Here is a 16,978-nt window from a genome sequence, read left to right on the forward strand (position 1 = left end):
GAATGGATCTGCCTGGGTCTCCTCTGCCCCTCCCTCTGCTCCTTGCCCTTTAAAGGAGAAGGGCGTGGGGAGGGATTCCTGCCGCCTAGGGGACAGCTGTGAGCCCGAGGTGGCAGGGCAGCCGGCTAAGCTGACGTCAGGGTAGAGTTTAGCCAAGTTCTCAGCCTCCCTGCAGAGGCCACCCTAAGGGAGGGATGCAGCTTTTTGCTCTGATTGGCTGGCCTGGAGTGGGTGTCCACGCGCATTGGCTGGTCACTTTTTAGAGGGAGTCCCGCTCTCCAATTAAAGCGGGCAGCGGCGCGGCTCTGAGCACAGAGCCGCCGGCTGCACACAGGCAAAGGAACCTGAACTTGGCCATTCAGCAGCGCTGTCCAGGCTGCGCGCTCCCTCTGGCCCCTGCCTGAGAAGCCAGGTGCTGTTTCTGCACCGCCAGGATGGCAAAAGTGGCTAAGGACCTCAACCCTGGAGTGCAAAAGGTGAGCGAGACCCCTCTGTATTCCTGTATCCTTCAGATCCCACTGCTCTCAGACGCACTGAGTACCTAGGGACACTTTAATGGTTGCATCAAATCCACAGAAAGCACAGAAAACAGAATAGGTGACAATACTTATTTGAGGTGACAGGTTGACCCCTCTCCAAATTGCCCTTAAAGCCATTGTTAAGAAAGTATTTGCACTGTGCCGTAGTTCTTTATTGATGCTGATTAAAGGTGAACTAAAGTTAAAATTTAGAGGGAGGGAATAGACGCTTATTTGTGGTCATGGGAAACGTCTTGGCTTTCCCTTGCCTGTACCCTCCAACCCCCTGATGTGCCTTTAGTGAAGGTTGGGGGACTGTGATGCAGCCCCTCCCCCTTCGCTAGCCTCCCAGAGTTGTGTGGTTTCCCCAGCACACAGAATAGTTTCTTTTGGTGCAGTTGGCAATAGCAGCCATTCTAGCTCAGGGGAACTAATTTCTGTCCCCAGAGTCTGCACGTTTCCCTTTCAAGAAGGGCTGGCCCAGAGCCCAGAAGGTCACGGGTAAATTGCTGCAGGCGGGGCCAGCAGCTGTGCCTACAGCTCTAAACTGGCTGCCTGCTTACCTGAGGTACACTGAAAGCAGAAGACTGGGCTATGAGAAGACGTAGGGGACAGGAAAGCAGCAATGGCTTCCCAGATGGGGAAATAAGAGGCATGGGTGAAAGAGAGGTGGCTTGCAGGGGACAGAGATGTTCAAACCCTGGCCCTTGGTCTGGCACATTTTAGCTGTACAACAGCGATAAACTCAAATCCTTAGCCGCTCTTTCCCTATCTAGAATGTAAGGAGGAGAGACAGCCAGTACTTTTAACAGCAATCTTGATAATGTAGGCTAACATGCCCAAGCAGTAATTATTAAGCTATTCTCTCAGAGTATTCAATCTTGCAGGGCAAAGTTCTCCTTTGCTGACATTTGGTGGGAGGTAGAAAAGCAAAGGAGAGAAAAAGAGACCGTAGAGCTCAGGGAGAATGGAGGTGGGAGAGGGGAAGCCCCAGACCTCCTGCCCTCCCACTCCTGAGCCTAGTGATTCCTTCTGCACATGGCATCCAATCAGACTTAGTCTGGGCATCTCCCTGATGCATTCACCAGACTATTTGCAGAATCAAGTGTCATCTCTCATCCAGAATTCACAGAGCACTGAGACCTGAGTGTGGGGGATACCTGCTAGTCTCTAATTATATATGGACTTCACTTTTCCTGCTCTCTTTCCCCATGTGTTTGAGGTCAATGATTTGCAAGTGTGTTGCTATAAGCCGGTTGACATCCTAGAATGTGAGATGAAGTCTATAAAGATCCCTCCCCTTCATCAAGAGCCCAGGCCACACTTAGAGAAAGCTTTGCTTTTATTGTCCCTTGCATAGGAGGGTGTGATTCTCTGGATTAGAGATGGAACATGTTCCTCTTCATGTCACCGTCTGTTGCCAACTTCCTTGGCTTGCGAAGGTTTTATTTTCCATTTAGATCCAATTACAGGCTTAGAGAAAGAATGAAGTGGGTAAAGATGAAAGGGTGGGTATCTTTTACCTCTTGGAATTTTAACCATTGGGGAAGATCAGCAAGGGGGTGGATTAACCAATGTCTTCACCCTAAAGAGTGGAGGGAAGAGAAGGGAACCCAAGAGGGCCTTGCGAAATGGCTCAGCGCTGACAAATACTGTGTCCTATCAAGATCCGAAAAGAGTTTATTGCATATTTACTTTAAAAATCAGCAGTCAGGGGTGGGTTATAACATTTGGCTTCAGAGAGCATAATTGCACTTAGACATTCTAAATCAGTTTCAGACTGCAAAAGACCTATTTACAAAATGTGAAAGGGCTTAACATGGATTTCATAGTGTCCCCATTGCCCTGTCCCCCACGAGTTGGGAGGGGTGGGAATCCCCAGCAGCTGGGAAGTCATAAAACGGTCTTCAAGAAAAAGTATAAAATCCCAAACTGGAGTGGCCTCGGAGATCATGTGACTGTCAGCCTCTCTCTGTGGGTTGCATGCTCTTGTCCACAGGGGCAGCGGGTGGGGAACAGTCCCAAGCCACTGACTGCTCTTGAGCCATCCCTGGCTTTTCTCTTGGGAAAGGAGATTGTTCTCCAGGACAGGCATGTCCCTGAGCATAGTGAAATTGCCAACGTTCTTTGGCAACAAAGAAGACCAAATGCCTGTAACTAGGTGGAACCAATCACCAGGACAAATTTGTCCTTCAGGTGATTATTAATTTTTTTTTTACTGCCACGGGCTTTGGCATCAGATCTGAGTTCAAATCCCAGCTCCACCACTTGCTATCCAGACACTAGGGCAAGGAAACTAACTTCTGTTTTGGTGTCCTGGAAGCTTCTGAAAACTGAAAGGCAATAGTGGCGTTAACTTCTCATGGTGTCTGGGGTACTCAGCAAGATGATGTATATTAAAAGCTCAGCATATGATCACTTGGTGAAAATCAGCCCTTAGTGGTACTAGGAAAGTGTTTTCCACATAATCCTAAGGGCTTGGGTTCAACCTTTAGCACCCACATAAAGAGCCGTGACACATATGTGCAATCTTGACCCTGAGACAGATCCCTAGGACTTATTCGACATCCAGTCTAACTTACTTGATGACTTCCAATGAGAGACCCTGTTTCAAAAACACAAAGTATATAGCCCTGGAGGAAAAATACCCAAGGTTGGCCTTAGGCTATCACAGGCACTTACACACACACACACACACACACACACACACACACACACACACACACACACAAGTGAACATGCATATATACTGCACACACATAACATACACACAGAGGCAAACATACACACCAAGGTACACAAAATCAGCCATTAGTATGCTTGGTGATTATATACAATTTGATGGTATATGGATACAGAAAATACACGCTTTAGTTTTACTGTCCCAAGTAAATAGAAACCAATTTGCATTCGGCTATGCCCAAGCTAGTTGTGCCCAGCACCCCTTAATAAGCGGAGGCAAAGAGCAATGGCGTTGCTTTCATTCTCACCCAACACATAGGAAGTATGTTTATGTAGAATCAGGTCTTTCCTTCTGAACTTGGATGGTCAGTCAGTAAGGAGTACACACACACACACACACACACCACACAAGGGAGAGAGAGAGAGAGAGAGTTGGGGGCATGGTGGAACTCTTTCTCACTTTTTACATGTGAAAACTGAGGCTTGAAAGAGTCAACTACTGACTAGAGTTTGCTGAAAAGATGTCTAGAAGCTAGTAGGCTCTTAGAGATCCCTGATGGTCAGAAGCTCCGGGTAGGGTCTTCAAATAGACTAGATCAGACAAAGAGACTTATGACATGCTCACTGCGCTGCAGTGCCAACCTCCTGGGTCCAGAGGGCTCTCGTTTTTTCCTCCTTAACACAACAGCCAAGGAACAGTAAGTGATAAGATATCCAAGTTCATATTCAGGTTCAATGAGCATCTTTCTCTACATATCTGCCCATTACATCCTTCCTAGCTAGCCTGTGCTCCAGGTTAGTCCTCTGCTCTGTCCAATGCCCTTCCTGTTTTCACCTCTAATTCCTGCTGTGTGCAAGCTTTCTCTCACATGGCTTCGGCAGGCTAGTCCAACATAAACATCACTCCTCAAGAATCGTCATTGGCTCCCTCAGCCTTAAAAACACACTAAGCTGACACTTGAAGACTTTAATAGCCAACACGTTGAAGGCATGCCCATAGGTGCAAAAAGCAACTTGTCCCCAAAAAGATCGGGAAGAGAGAACACACGCTGTGTCCATGTGTGTCACAGCACACGTGTAGAGGTGAGGGGACAAACCCGTGAGAGTCAGCTCTCCCTTCCACTGTGAGTTCAAAGGGTTAAACTCAGGTGGTGAGGCTGGCAAGGAAAAACGCTGGAGTTATCTCCCCAGCCCTATCTAAGTCTCTTTTAGAGAATTATTACTCTGCATGTGGCAGACACTCATCCTGGCATGCAGATATGTCTAAACAGGCTCAGTCAGGAGGTCACGGGTAAGCCACAACACAGTATGAGCCACCATCCACTGTAAGAGTAGAATCCCCTAGTCGCATGTACTTCAGGGGTGCTGAGACAGGGCCAGACAGGCTGAACTCAGCAAAGCAGAGAGCCAGACCACCCAGCTCCTTGGTATCTTTTTCATGTCTGTACTCTGGGCACTTTGGAGAGATGAGAGTGAGCCAACTTCATTCCAGAAGAGGCTTGAGACTGGCTTCCGAGGGAGGAGAATCTCCCTATCTTTCCTACTCACATATTCAAAATAGCCTGTGTAGAATGCAACATAGATTTTCCATGATTCATAGCAGACCTGAAGCACTCTTATCTCACCACCCCTTACCCAACAGCATTTAAACATTCACTTCTCTGGCAGGTGGTTGACTCACTGCAATGAGTAAAGGCATGAGGTGGGCTTAAGATGTACCTCAGTGCTGGGCGTGGTGGTGCACGCCTTTAATCCCAGCACTCGGGAGGCAGAGGCAGGCAGGTTTCTGAGTTCGAGACCACCCTGGTCTACAGAGTGAGTTCCAGGACAGCCAGGGCTATACAGAGAAACCCTGTCTTGAAAACAAACAAACAAACAAAAAAGATGTACCTCAGAGGTAACATGTTCACTTAGCACATTTGAGCCCCTGGGTGCTATTCCAAACACTACAAAATTAATTAATTAATTAGTTAATTAATTAATTAATAATAATCATTATGATTCTAGGCATTTATTTGCTGGAGGTCTATGCACAGGTCATTTTCCTAAGTGGTAGAAGATAGCTAAAATCCAGTTGCCTTTCCCCTCCATCCTGCTGCCCTTTCTTTTATGTCAGATCATCTTCCTAGCAAGGAATTGTGGAGAAATAGACCTAGCACTACATTCTCAGGGAAGCAGAATTATCCAGCAGCTTCTAGAACATCCCAGAGGAAGAGACAACTGTTGTTCTTCATTATTTTCCTTTAAAACTATTCAGCTTCTTCCACTGTATGTACAGGAAGAGGATTTGGTCAGCAGCTGCCACCGCCTTGACAGGTGTGGGGTCAAAAGCCACTTCTATGAGATTCCCTCCAGATCAGGGGGCTTCCTTGACTGCACTTGGGACATTTTTGGTGTCCTAAACATTCTTGGTGTCATGTATGTCAACAGCATAAGTTTATTGGAACTCAAGAAAATGTCATCTGTGGAATTTCTCTAAGAGCTAAAGATGAAGTAGGGGGCTCATGGGCACTAAGATTGTTTTTAATAGTTGACACATATTTGGTTTCTAAGCTCAGATACTTGAGGCAGACATTTGATGTTTTATTTTTATTACATTTATTACATTTATTTATTTGTTTGTTTGTTTGTTTAGTGTGTGTGTGTGGTGCATGTATATGTGTGCATGATATGGTACCTGTCAGAAGACAACTTTCAGGAGTTGCTTCTCTCTTTCCACTAAAGGTTTTGGGGGTCAAACTCGGGTCATTTGGCTTGATGGCAAGTGCCTTTACCTGCTGAGCCACTTTATCAGCCCAGATCCTGGCTTTTATAAAATCAAAAATGACGATGCAATCCCAAAGCTATATAAAGTTCTCACATCAATTTTGTACCTGGTGTCTACTTCTTTTACATGAGAAATGAACCTGTTCACTTTTAGGTCCTCTCACTAAAGGACTTTATTTGTTCTTATTATTATCAACTATTTGGGTCCTTCCTCCCAGCCTACTTATCTGTCCTCTTTAAGGGCAGAAACGTTTGGGAAAACACAAAAGGGGGAAAGGGTAAACACCCCTCCAGGATCCTCAGGATGCCTGACATGAGCTCTGACACATTACGATTTAGCCTTCAGAACCACCAAAAGAAGACAGCAGTGTTGCTCCACATATGAGTAAATTTAGACTCAGTTTAAATATTTGCCTAACCTGACAGGCTAAGAAGTCAAAACTAGATCTCTCAGGAAACACAGCCTAAGTTCATCTATTCAGAGCACAAGTCTGGAGGAGAAAGGGGATGGCTATCACCGTAAGTTTCATACATAAATTAAGTAAACTCACCAGGGACAACTGCTTAGCATTTGCCCAATGCCACCAAGCATTCTTTCCTCTTCAGATATATGTGAGTAGCACCAGAATTGTCGTCCACATCAAGTCAAGGATATTTCTGGGGATACAATAGAAACATTCTATATTCTTCCTGCTTTTCTAGAAGGCCGATGGTATCCTATGGGCAAGAATCCGATACAGAAACCATTCAAGGAACCACATTATTACCATATTATCCTGATTCTGAAAATAAATCCTACACATACTAGATCCACTATTCCAGGAAATGTTAGTGTGGGGCTAAGCTTCCCTGAGAAACATCCATCTCAACATCCTTGGTCAGCTTGACACATGATCTGCCCAGGAATATATGAATCAGAACAAGAAAACCACAGGCCAGGCTCCCACAGGACATGCTTTAAAAGGAAGTAATATTGCTCAAGGAGGGGAAATTAAAGGCCCTATTTGGCCATTCTCTATTTTGAAGGACAAAGACTATGGGTGTCCAGCCCCAGGTAGCTATTACAAATCCACATTATTTGTTCATGGATTAGACATTTTCTCTCCTATGATGTTTTAAAACATTATCTATGGAGATAAATGCAAATGAATCATTGTGCCAACAAGTTGAGTAGAGTTAAATGGTAATACTCTCCTGTAATCCTAGAACTGTCCTAGGCATAGACAAGAGGATCTCTGGGACTTAGTGACCATCCATCCAGCATAGAGAACTTGGTGAGCCCTTAATCTCAATAAGAGATCTTGTCTCATAAAGCAAGGCAGAGAATGGTTTAAGAAGACATTTGATATCTATTCCTCTTGCCTCTTTATATATGTGCACATACAAATACAAACACATGCACACATGGGGTGGGAAGAAATCCACATATTGCAAGCATAGTGATCTAGAGATAAGACCTAATTCTGTTATTTACCAGGTCCACAATTTTTGCCAAGTTACTCATCCTTGCTGGACCTCTGATCCCTCATTTTAGAACACAAGCTAATAGTAATTTTACCTGTAAATGATAGTTTAATGAGGTAAAGTAAGCAATAAACATGTCCCCCCTGCTGCTATTGGCATTCCTTCTCAGCAGCACAAAGCAAAAATCTCATAGGTCATTAAGCACTGGAATGTTGAAAGAGCAAGTTCAGTTTCCCTACATCACATGTGGCGGCTTCTAAGATATCAGATTGCAGGACCTTCTCTTTGTAGCTAAACTTGATCCAGCCATAAATATGTTCAAGCCACACCATATGCAAAATCATGGGGATAGCAGCAGTTCATCTTGGATCTCTCGTGGCCAGCCTTTCAAAAGCAGCCTTCACCTCGTCCAACCTCACCCTTGTAATCTTACCCAGGCACTTACCATTAGATACCTTGCTTATAAAGTGGAGTGAAATCCACTAGTTCCTTCCTGAACAAATATTTGTTTAACATTTATTAGGTTCCACCCACTATCTTGTCATACAATGAACACAAAACTTCTGAAACTCCTGCCTTGAAAAGTTGAATCTGGTGGAATTCATTCTTTATATGGTAAGAGAAAAGCCCAACAATGTCGGTGTTCCAGATTCGATCTGTTACTTGACCTCCCACCTAACACACACACACACACACACACACACACACACACACACACACACACACACTCACACTCTTTGCCTAGACATCCCATCTCCACAGACTGTATATCTTCAGAGAAACCCAGATATGCTTCCTCTCTGTGAAAGTAGAATATGTCATTCTCTGCCCTCCTTTTATTTCCTAAACAAGACTCTAAGAACCATGAGAAACAAAGTTAGAAAGTAGCTTCCAGATCCAACCAGTATCTAGTTTTAACATTAATGCTTGCAGGAGGGTAAACCAGTTGTCTGTGCTAAGTATGTATCTTCAGAGACTGCTGAACCCTGAACACTGGGTTGTATTTTTTCATTATGTTGATTTCAGGGACACCAAAGAGTAAAATAACAGGGAAAGGACTAAAGGCTGAGTAATGCCCTATAAGAAACTTGTCCTCAAGAAGACAGCATCTATTTGGGCCACATGACTAAGTGGTGTTTCTAGCTATTGATTCATGAGGCACAGTACCAAGGTGACTGGCTCCAGAAATATGCTGGCTACAGGAGGTGGAAGGAAAGAAGATCCCAGCTTTGTCCCTATCCTGGAGGACAGCCACACACCTCCCAATGCTCCTATGTTCTCTACTTCAGCTGGCTCTGTAGACATCAAGATTCCTACTTAAGAGGGCTTGACTTTAAAGAGAGCGACCACGGGTAGGAAATTGTGGAAAGGAGGGAATTTTGAAATCTTACTGGTAGATACAGGCAAAGGTACTTACCTTTTTCTTTGTTGAGGGGGGAAATCTCACTGTGTAGCTGAGGCTAGTCTTGACTCATGATTTTTCCTGACTCAGCCTTTCAAGTTCCTCCAAGTTCCAGGATTTTGAGTGTGTGCCACTATGCTGGGCCAAAGCATGTACATTTTACTTTTATATTTTTCAGTTCTGAGGATAAGATCCAGGGCCCTGAACTTTCTGTACAAGCCTTCTACCACTGAACTATTTCCCTCAGTCCTTAGCGAGTGTGGCTTTTATTTTATCAACAAGTTGAGTAGAGTTAAATGGTAGTACTCTCCTGTAATCCTAGAACCGTCCTAGGCATAAGATACAACTATGAGAGATACATCACTACAACTGGGTTACCAGGCAACTTAGTGAGCAAAACTATTGTATCTTCATATCTCTAAACTCTCATTAAAATGTAGGACGTCCTTCTATTAGGAACGGAGGCAAAGGCCCTGGAAGCTTATGAGCCCCAAGCCTTAAATTCCAATGGATATCAGTAATTATTTAGCTCTGTGGAATTTGGACATGCCATTTATATTCACCCTTGCTCTGAAAACGTAGTGATGATAGACACCGTTATTTATTTGTAATTAGATTTTAAGAGTTTCTCATACTACTAAACCATATCTCTGAATTTATGTGTTTTTATCATTTCAACAATGGTTTCCTTTGGGATTTTAATTTAGGCATTTAAAACATTATTCTAAGATGCTTTCCTATCAGACATCCAGGAGGTCCCTTCCCGTCATGAATAAAGCTTTTGACAGTATAACACACATATACTATATGCATATGCACAGCGACACACACATGTATAAGCATATATTCACATATATAGGGTGATGGATATTTGAGATTGCTAGAGCAGACAAACTAGACTCAAATTGAGCCCCACTACTCATTTTCTATTATCTTGAGTTGTTTTTTAAAGGGGCCTCAGTTTCTTCATCAGCAAGTGCACCTAAAACTCTTATTAGAAAAATCTATTGAACCATTAGCATAACTCTTAGCTTATAAGTATTGTGTTCAATGTAGCTAGGATCACCATTAGAAGAATTGCAAAAATGAAGTTCTAAATAGACAACAAAATATTATGTCAGTGAAACTCTCTTAGCCATGTTTGATATGGCTGAAAAAAGAAGGCTAAATTCTCATACTTGGCCAGCAGTGTCTTGACTGGAGGTTCAAAAGTGATGCTGGGGAAGATCAGGAAAGGAAGTACTTAATCTTACTCAGGGAGGTTAGAGAAGCCTCTCCAAGAAGGCAACATGAGTTGTGTGTTGAAAGATGAGAATGGACAAGGACCAGGTCACAGTCCCACTTTGTGCCTTCTATATCGGACACTCGTATTCCCCATCACACTTGCCGTTTATCTTAGGGATATCAGCTGTCTCGCACTATAGAGAAAGCATGCCAGTGTAGCCCTGCATTCCAGCTGTTATCCAAAAGCTTGCTCCTTTTCCTCAGTGAAGATCTGCTGGGCTGGTGGGATATTTTGGAAGGGTCACAATGGCCATGGATCAACTGTCTTGATGCACCATGCAGATGACATCAGCCTTCTAGGAGGCAGAACCTTGGTCCTTGAGACTCAGCATCTTCCTTCAGAGTGATTTCTTCCACACAGTTCCTCCTTCAGATTTCCGACTGGCTCTGAAAACCTGGGTTCTTTCTTAAAGCATTTTGAGGGCAGGTGGTATAACCAAATGAAATTTACAAGGTTTGAATATAAAAAAAAAAGTCACTAGGTAGATTGTTCTTGATTTTTGTTAGTTACGTGCAGTGGTGTGTGATTATAAGACCTGGGGGAAAACCTTCAAATGATTTGCTGCCAAGTTTTGTGGAAAATGAAAACACTGTCATCATAGCTATATTTGCAAGGACTTGAAGAAGGGGGAAGATTTAATGGAGAAACTCATCTGTCCTCCCACACAGCCAGCAGGCCCCAACAGCCCAGGAGAGAAACACAGCTAGCTCCAGAATAAGATCTGTAGCTAATTAGGCTTTCATAACTGCCTCCACGTTTCCACCTTTCCTAGGGCCCACAGTTAGGACCATCACAGGGGGAAAAAAATCACTGTACTCTTATTTGAATAGTGCTTGTGCTCTGCACTTAAACAATTAAAATGAATTTTTGAAGGGTAGGAAAGTCCTTAGAGAGTCTCAGCTTTCTTGTTGAATGGACAAGGCCACAGACCCAAGCAAGGCCGAGCAAGTCATTTACTTGTTCAAGATCCCAAAGCTAGTTGGTAGACATGCTAATAGATCAGGAATGTAGCCCAGCGAGAGACTATTTATCTGGCATGGACAAGGCCCTGAGTTCATCCCTAGCACTGAGACAGGGAGGAGGAAGAGGACACAGAGAAATCGGTACCATAGCATTTAGGCATGTGGCTCCGTTGGCCATCTGCTTACTTTGCATGAGTAAAGCCCTGGGTTCCATCCCTAGCACTGCATAAACCAGGGGTGTGGCTCCTGTGGTAGAGATAGAAGTTCAACTAAATAGCAAGTTTGAGGTCCAGCTGGGCTACATGAAACCCTGCCTCAAAGACAAAGTAAAACACTATTTTTTTCCTAACCTCCATGGCCAGAACCTTCAATGCAGAATGAAGTGGGCAGTGATGAGAATATTTTTTCCTCTTGAATAAATCTGGTTTTGTGTTTGTTTGTTTGTTTGTTTGTTTGTTAGCATCTCTAATCCTTCAATAGTTCTTCCTTCTCTTGAGCTAGAATCTCTTTCTCTGCAGCTTTTCCACAGTAGCTCTCTTTGCTTCCATGGTCAGCTCAAAACTGAATAGGCAGCTGTTTCCTAAAAGTCCATTTCCAGTTCTACTGCCAAGTCTTCCACAATGGTAAGGTGAAAAGATGAGGCTTCCATTTCCAGGATCACTTCCCAGTTCTCGGAGCCCTAGCATAAGTCCTCAGCTGAGGGAGATGGGCCCCAGACTTCCTTTAAGCTTGGTCCAGAGACCACTTTTGTGAGTCGTGTCATTTCTCTGTGTGGGAAGGATATTCTTTCCATCTATCATCACGTGCTGATATACCATCTACAATCCTGTTCCTGGAAAAAGCTAGACAGAGGACCATAAGTGCTAGTGACTTACTAAGAGAAAACCTCCCACACTCTTGGGTAATACTTAAGAAAACTCAGCACTGCTGTTCCCAGTTTAACAAAAAGGTGGGGAAGCTAGGAACACAAAACCTGAGAAGACTGAGGGGTTGGTGTGTGTGTGTGCGCGCGCGCACGTGTGTGTGTGTGTGTGTGTGTGTGTGTGTGTGTATGTGTGTGTGTGTGTGTGTGTGTGTGTGTGTGTGTGTGTGTGTGTGTGTACATGTGTATGCACACATAGGGCCGTGAGCACTCTCTCCACTTCCCCAGTGCTGAGAAGCACATACCGCCAAGCCCAGCTTTTTTATGTGCGTACTAGGAATCAAATCTTCATGCTTTCACAGTAAACATCATCCCAACTAAGCCATTTCCCAAGTCCCTGGTCAACATATTTCTTAATTGCAGAGTGGTCATGGTTTATTGCCATCTGAAATGCTTAGAACAGTGACATCGTGATCCAGATAGTGCCTCTGTGACTTCTCATCTGGAGGGAGTATGTATAAATAAATGAGAGAGCTGTCTGTCAAGATTACCTTGCTCTCACTAAAAGACACCACCAAGAGGTGAGAGATAGTCTACAAAGAGAAAGCTTTCCAAGTGTTCTACACATAGATGCTTTTGACAAAACGTTGTATCCAGAATATATAGATTTCTTCCACAAACTGATTCCTAGTGGCCAACTTTAAAAAAGAGTTTTACTTAAGCATGTTTATGGGTAGCTGCGCATCAGTGTTGTGCCATACACATGCAGATGCTTGCAAAGACCAGAAGAGGGCATCATAGTTCCTGGTTCTGGGGTTCCAAATAGTTGGGGAGTTACCATGTAGGTGCTGAGAACTGAGCCTGGGTCCTCTGCAATAGCAACAAGTACTCTAAATCACTAAGCCATATCTCCAGTCCCTAAAAACAAAGGCTGGACCAGGTACTTCACAAAAGTAGAGGCCTAAATAGCTTGTATGTGCAGATGGGGTTGATATCATTATTTCTAAAAGAAATACAAAGTAAAAGCATAATGTGATTGTGTTGAATACTCGGTGGAATGCTGAAATTAAGGCAGACATTACCAAGTCTGGGAAAGAAGTGGAGCAACTAGAAGTCACGTGATATAGCTGGGACGACTATAAAATGATACAACTAGAAGCTACTGGTAACTTCTGGTGGGGTTTAATATCTATCTACTCTATAAAGGTTTTACTCTTATGTATGTGTCCAAGAGAAAGGACCATGGGTATCCACCATAAACACTGAGACAAACGTGTATGGAATGATTTTTATCTACAACAGCCCTTGATTGTAGGCAACTCAAATCCTCATCAACATGAGAATGGATACTTAGATAACAGAAGCTAAGCAGTTTTTTTTTAATTTAATGTATGCAAAACCTGGGTCATCTTAAACATTTTGAATAGAGAAATGAAGAAGCAAAATTATAAAATACCATAGAATTTCTCCTGTATAATGTTCTGAACAGAGTGGAAAGAAGTCTACAAAGATAGAAGACAGACTAGTAGCTATCTTTCTAAAACGTGGTTATTGCCAAGAAAGGAGCACATGGGAACTTCATGGAATGCAGGGTTTCTGTATTTTATCTGATAGTGGTCCTAAGGAATACACATATAAAGTAATCAAGTGAATACTTGAGATTTTTGAATATTTTTAAACTCGAAAGCCAGGCACATCTGCAATCACTGTGATCCTTTTGGAAGGTGGGTGTTGCTAGTCTAGCAAATGCAGCAGTGAACAGCAGGAGGCTCTGTCTCAAACAAAGTGAAAGGTGAAGATCAATGCACAAGGCTGCCCCCCTGACATCCACATGGACACCGTGGCAAACACATGGGCACACACGGGCACGTATACCATGCACCCAGGCAACAACGTGGGGAAGCGCTGTATAAATTTTACTTGGAAGTTCTGCTAAAGGTTTGAAGAGACAGTATTTAAGAATAAGGAAGATGGGTCTGTGAACAGATGATCAGGGGACAGTGGGGCTGAAGGCTACGTTCTTGTAACAGCCTGGTGGATGCTACGTTAAAGAAGAAGTCTGTCTCAAGGAGCTGCTGCTGGAGCTTTGAAAGCTCCCTTCTATTATTAGTCCAGAATTACCATTTCTCTGATGGTCCCTCTTCAGTCATGTACCTGGCAGTATCCAGCCTCCTCTGAATGATCTGCCACTGGTTCTCCAAACGGAACTCTCTTGCGCACACCCCTACTTGCAGAGAGGGCCTTCTTCTCCATTCACCCATCTTCCATGAGGCCTGCAATTCAGAACAGGCCCTTTGTCTTCTGAACTCCTAGCACCCATCTGCTTTCCTACTGAGCTCATGTGTTACCTTCAGAGTGGTCCAGGGACATCTGCCATTGTTGTCTTGCATGCTTTATTTCCTGCACCACAATATCCTGTTTGCACGGAAATCCTCTGCCTGGCCTCATTCCGCTCGGCGCGCTCCCTGTTATGGAAGCGCACAGGAAGGGCGTGGCAGTGTGGTGGGTGGAGCAAGCAGGAAGTAAGAGAAAGCTGCGGACGAATGGGGTAAGGGAAGGGCAGCTTTGCTCCATCTCTAGACAGACACAGTTATTCCTGAGAGGAGGAGAAGAAGGAAAATAGAACATGGGGGTGGATGGTTGATACAGATGTGGAAGAGAGAAAAAAGGCCACTCCCTTCTCTTCCATCCATGGGGCCCCATGTGGCTGTGCTGTTGACTCATAGGCCTTTACATTGATGAGCCAAAACCAGAGCCAGTAAAGGAGTGAGATGCAGGAGTAGAGGGAGACAGACACCTTGATGTCTGCCCTCGATGGTACCCAAGAGACGTCTTAAGACCTAAAGAAAGATAAAGTGAGAGGCACTCTAAACCAGACTCAGATTATCTTCCCTCAAGCTTATCTTCCAAAGCAATCGCTGCAGGATACAGATGAGCCACACCTTGATATAGTTCTGGTTTCCAAGGAACCAACCCGGACCTTCCTGTGAATCCAGCAGCCGCCATTCTCCAGCCAAAGTTCCCCTGAGAACAAACCAGGGGTTTCCATAGGCTGGGGAGACAGTTGGCCCTGGTCTCCAAACAACAGCAGTCACATCTCAGAAGATCCTGCCCTCCTGAGGGGGTGACTGAAAGTTGAAATTGAGGCCAAACTGCTTCTAGCTCAGACCCATATCTAGTTTAATTTTCTAGCCCTTGATGAATATTTATACCAAAATAGGCCAGTGGAAAACTTCCATCTGTGAGAATTTGTGGACGTTTGTCTCTCTGTAACCACCTTGACCAAGCTTAGGGAAACATTAGAATCACTGCCAATTGCAGAGTCTTTGAAGTGCACGAGATGTTAAGAAGGCTCTGGACCATAGTATTTCTTCTTATCGTGAGTTGGCATTACATCCTAAAAGAAAAAAACCTTAGTATCAATGCTGCGGCTTAGTGCTTTATAACTTTAGCCAAGCTTTCAATACCACACTGACCATGGTGAATAGTATTTTTAAAGCATGGATAACTCTATTAAAATTTTTGCTGGGTGAAATTGCTCTGTTCGTTGATGGGTTTTAAATATTACTTTAAAAAGTCTGGGGTGCGGAGATCACTCATCTGGTGCAGTGCAAGAATGCGAGCCTGAGTTCCATCCACAGAGCCCATGGTTTTTACAAAAACCAGGCATGTTGGCATGCTCCTATAATCCCCATACCAGGTAGGCAAAAAAACCAGCTGCACCTCTGGAGATTACTGACCAGTTAGCCTAGGCTACTTGGAAAGTTGGGGACTAATGAGAGACCCCATCTCAAACATAAGGTGGACAGTACTTGAGAAATGACACTGTAAGGTATCCTCTGTGCTCTCTCTCTTTCTCCCTCTCCTTCTATCCCCCATCCTTTTCCCCTCCCCCCTCTCTCACACACACCTACACATTCATAAACACCCATCACACACACATACCAAAAAACTTTAAATACTACAAGTAATTACTTTTATTGTTGTATTTTTTTCTACAATTTGTACTTAGGGCCTCCCATAATCTAGGCAAGAGCCCTCTTCTCTTTGCTGGTAAAGAAATGTCACCAAAGCATCTTCTTGGTTTATTATCGACCACCTCCTATTCCTCAGAGCCCAGGTGGCCTCCTCTCCATGTGAAAGGCTGAACTAGAGCCCTTGTTCTTGCATAAAGTCTATTGACCTCTCTTGTGCAGCATAGGCACCAGGCCATAGTTTCCCTTATTTTTACAAACACCTGCTTTTACAGGGGGTAATCTAAGGCTCAGAGGATGAAATAGTTGCTTCAGTTGCAGACTCAATCATTGATGAAGGTTAAGGATAGGATACTTAACCCTATGTCTTCCCTCCTTTCCTACTGTGTTTCAACATTATGAAGTCTAGGTCATGAATTTGGTCATAGGTGGAATTCAGTCAATACACAGATATGAACACTGGCCAGAGCCTACCTCCCTTTTCAGATCTCAAATCCTTCTGAGTCTATCAGGGAGAAAAATCTCCTTCCAGTACTAAAATATCTGACTTCTCAAACACTTGTCCCGATTCATGTTAAAGTCATAGTGCACAAACCCAAAGTGTTCAGAAGGTAATTTCATATCATCAGAACTTAACATAGTCGTTTCATTATTTACTGTATTATTAAAAGATTTATCTATATCTATTTTTAAATGTTTGTGTATTTGAGTATTTGTCTACCTGCATATCTGAATGCCATTACATGTTTGGTACTCACCAAGGGCCAGGAAAGAGAGTTGGGTTCCCAAGAAGTAGAGGTACAGATGTTTGCAAGCCACCATGTAGGTTCTAGGAACCAAACTCAGGTCGTCTAAAAGAGTAGGCAGTGCTCTTCACCACTGAACCTGCTCTCCAGCTCCCATTTGCTATGTCTATAGCTGCTTTCTATTTTAAATACACTTCATGAGTAAAGTTATTTTTCATGAAACAAGTTTTCAAAAAGTGATTTGTGTAACTATAAATAAGTAGATAGTCACACAGATGGTATGTAGAATACAAAGTCCACAAAGAAGGAAGACAGGG

General features: G+C 43.7%; 1 protein-coding gene and 1 long non-coding RNA gene across 3 annotated transcripts in view; one reads left to right on the top strand and one right to left on the bottom strand.

Annotated features, from left to right (window-relative positions):
• Nucleotides 1–261: 261 nt before the first annotated feature.
• Nucleotides 262–16,978, top strand: part of Lmcd1 (LIM and cysteine-rich domains 1) — a 56,666-nt gene continuing 39,949 nt past the window's right edge. Inside the window, exon 1 of the mRNA NM_144799.2 lies at nt 262–476. Coding sequence (NP_659048.1) covers nt 435–476 — 42 coding nt within the window. The 5' untranslated portion in view covers nt 262–434. The remainder of the gene's footprint in view (nt 477–16,978) is intronic.
• Nucleotides 13,298–16,823, bottom strand: 5031434C07Rik (RIKEN cDNA 5031434C07 gene). 2 transcript variants are annotated; one of them, NR_045987.1, is made up of 3 exons: nt 16,674–16,823; nt 14,290–15,338; nt 13,298–14,202 (listed from the first exon to the last, which is right to left on the bottom strand). It is a non-coding gene; the product is annotated as an RIKEN cDNA 5031434C07 gene (long non-coding RNA). The 2 variants fall into 2 exon arrangements; NR_045986.1 differs by having other exon boundaries at nt 13,298–14,214.

The sequence above is a fragment of the Mus musculus genome, chromosome 6 (assembly GCF_000001635.26).
Source record: "Mus musculus strain C57BL/6J chromosome 6, GRCm38.p6 C57BL/6J".
NCBI lineage: Eukaryota > Metazoa > Chordata > Mammalia > Rodentia > Muridae > Mus > Mus musculus.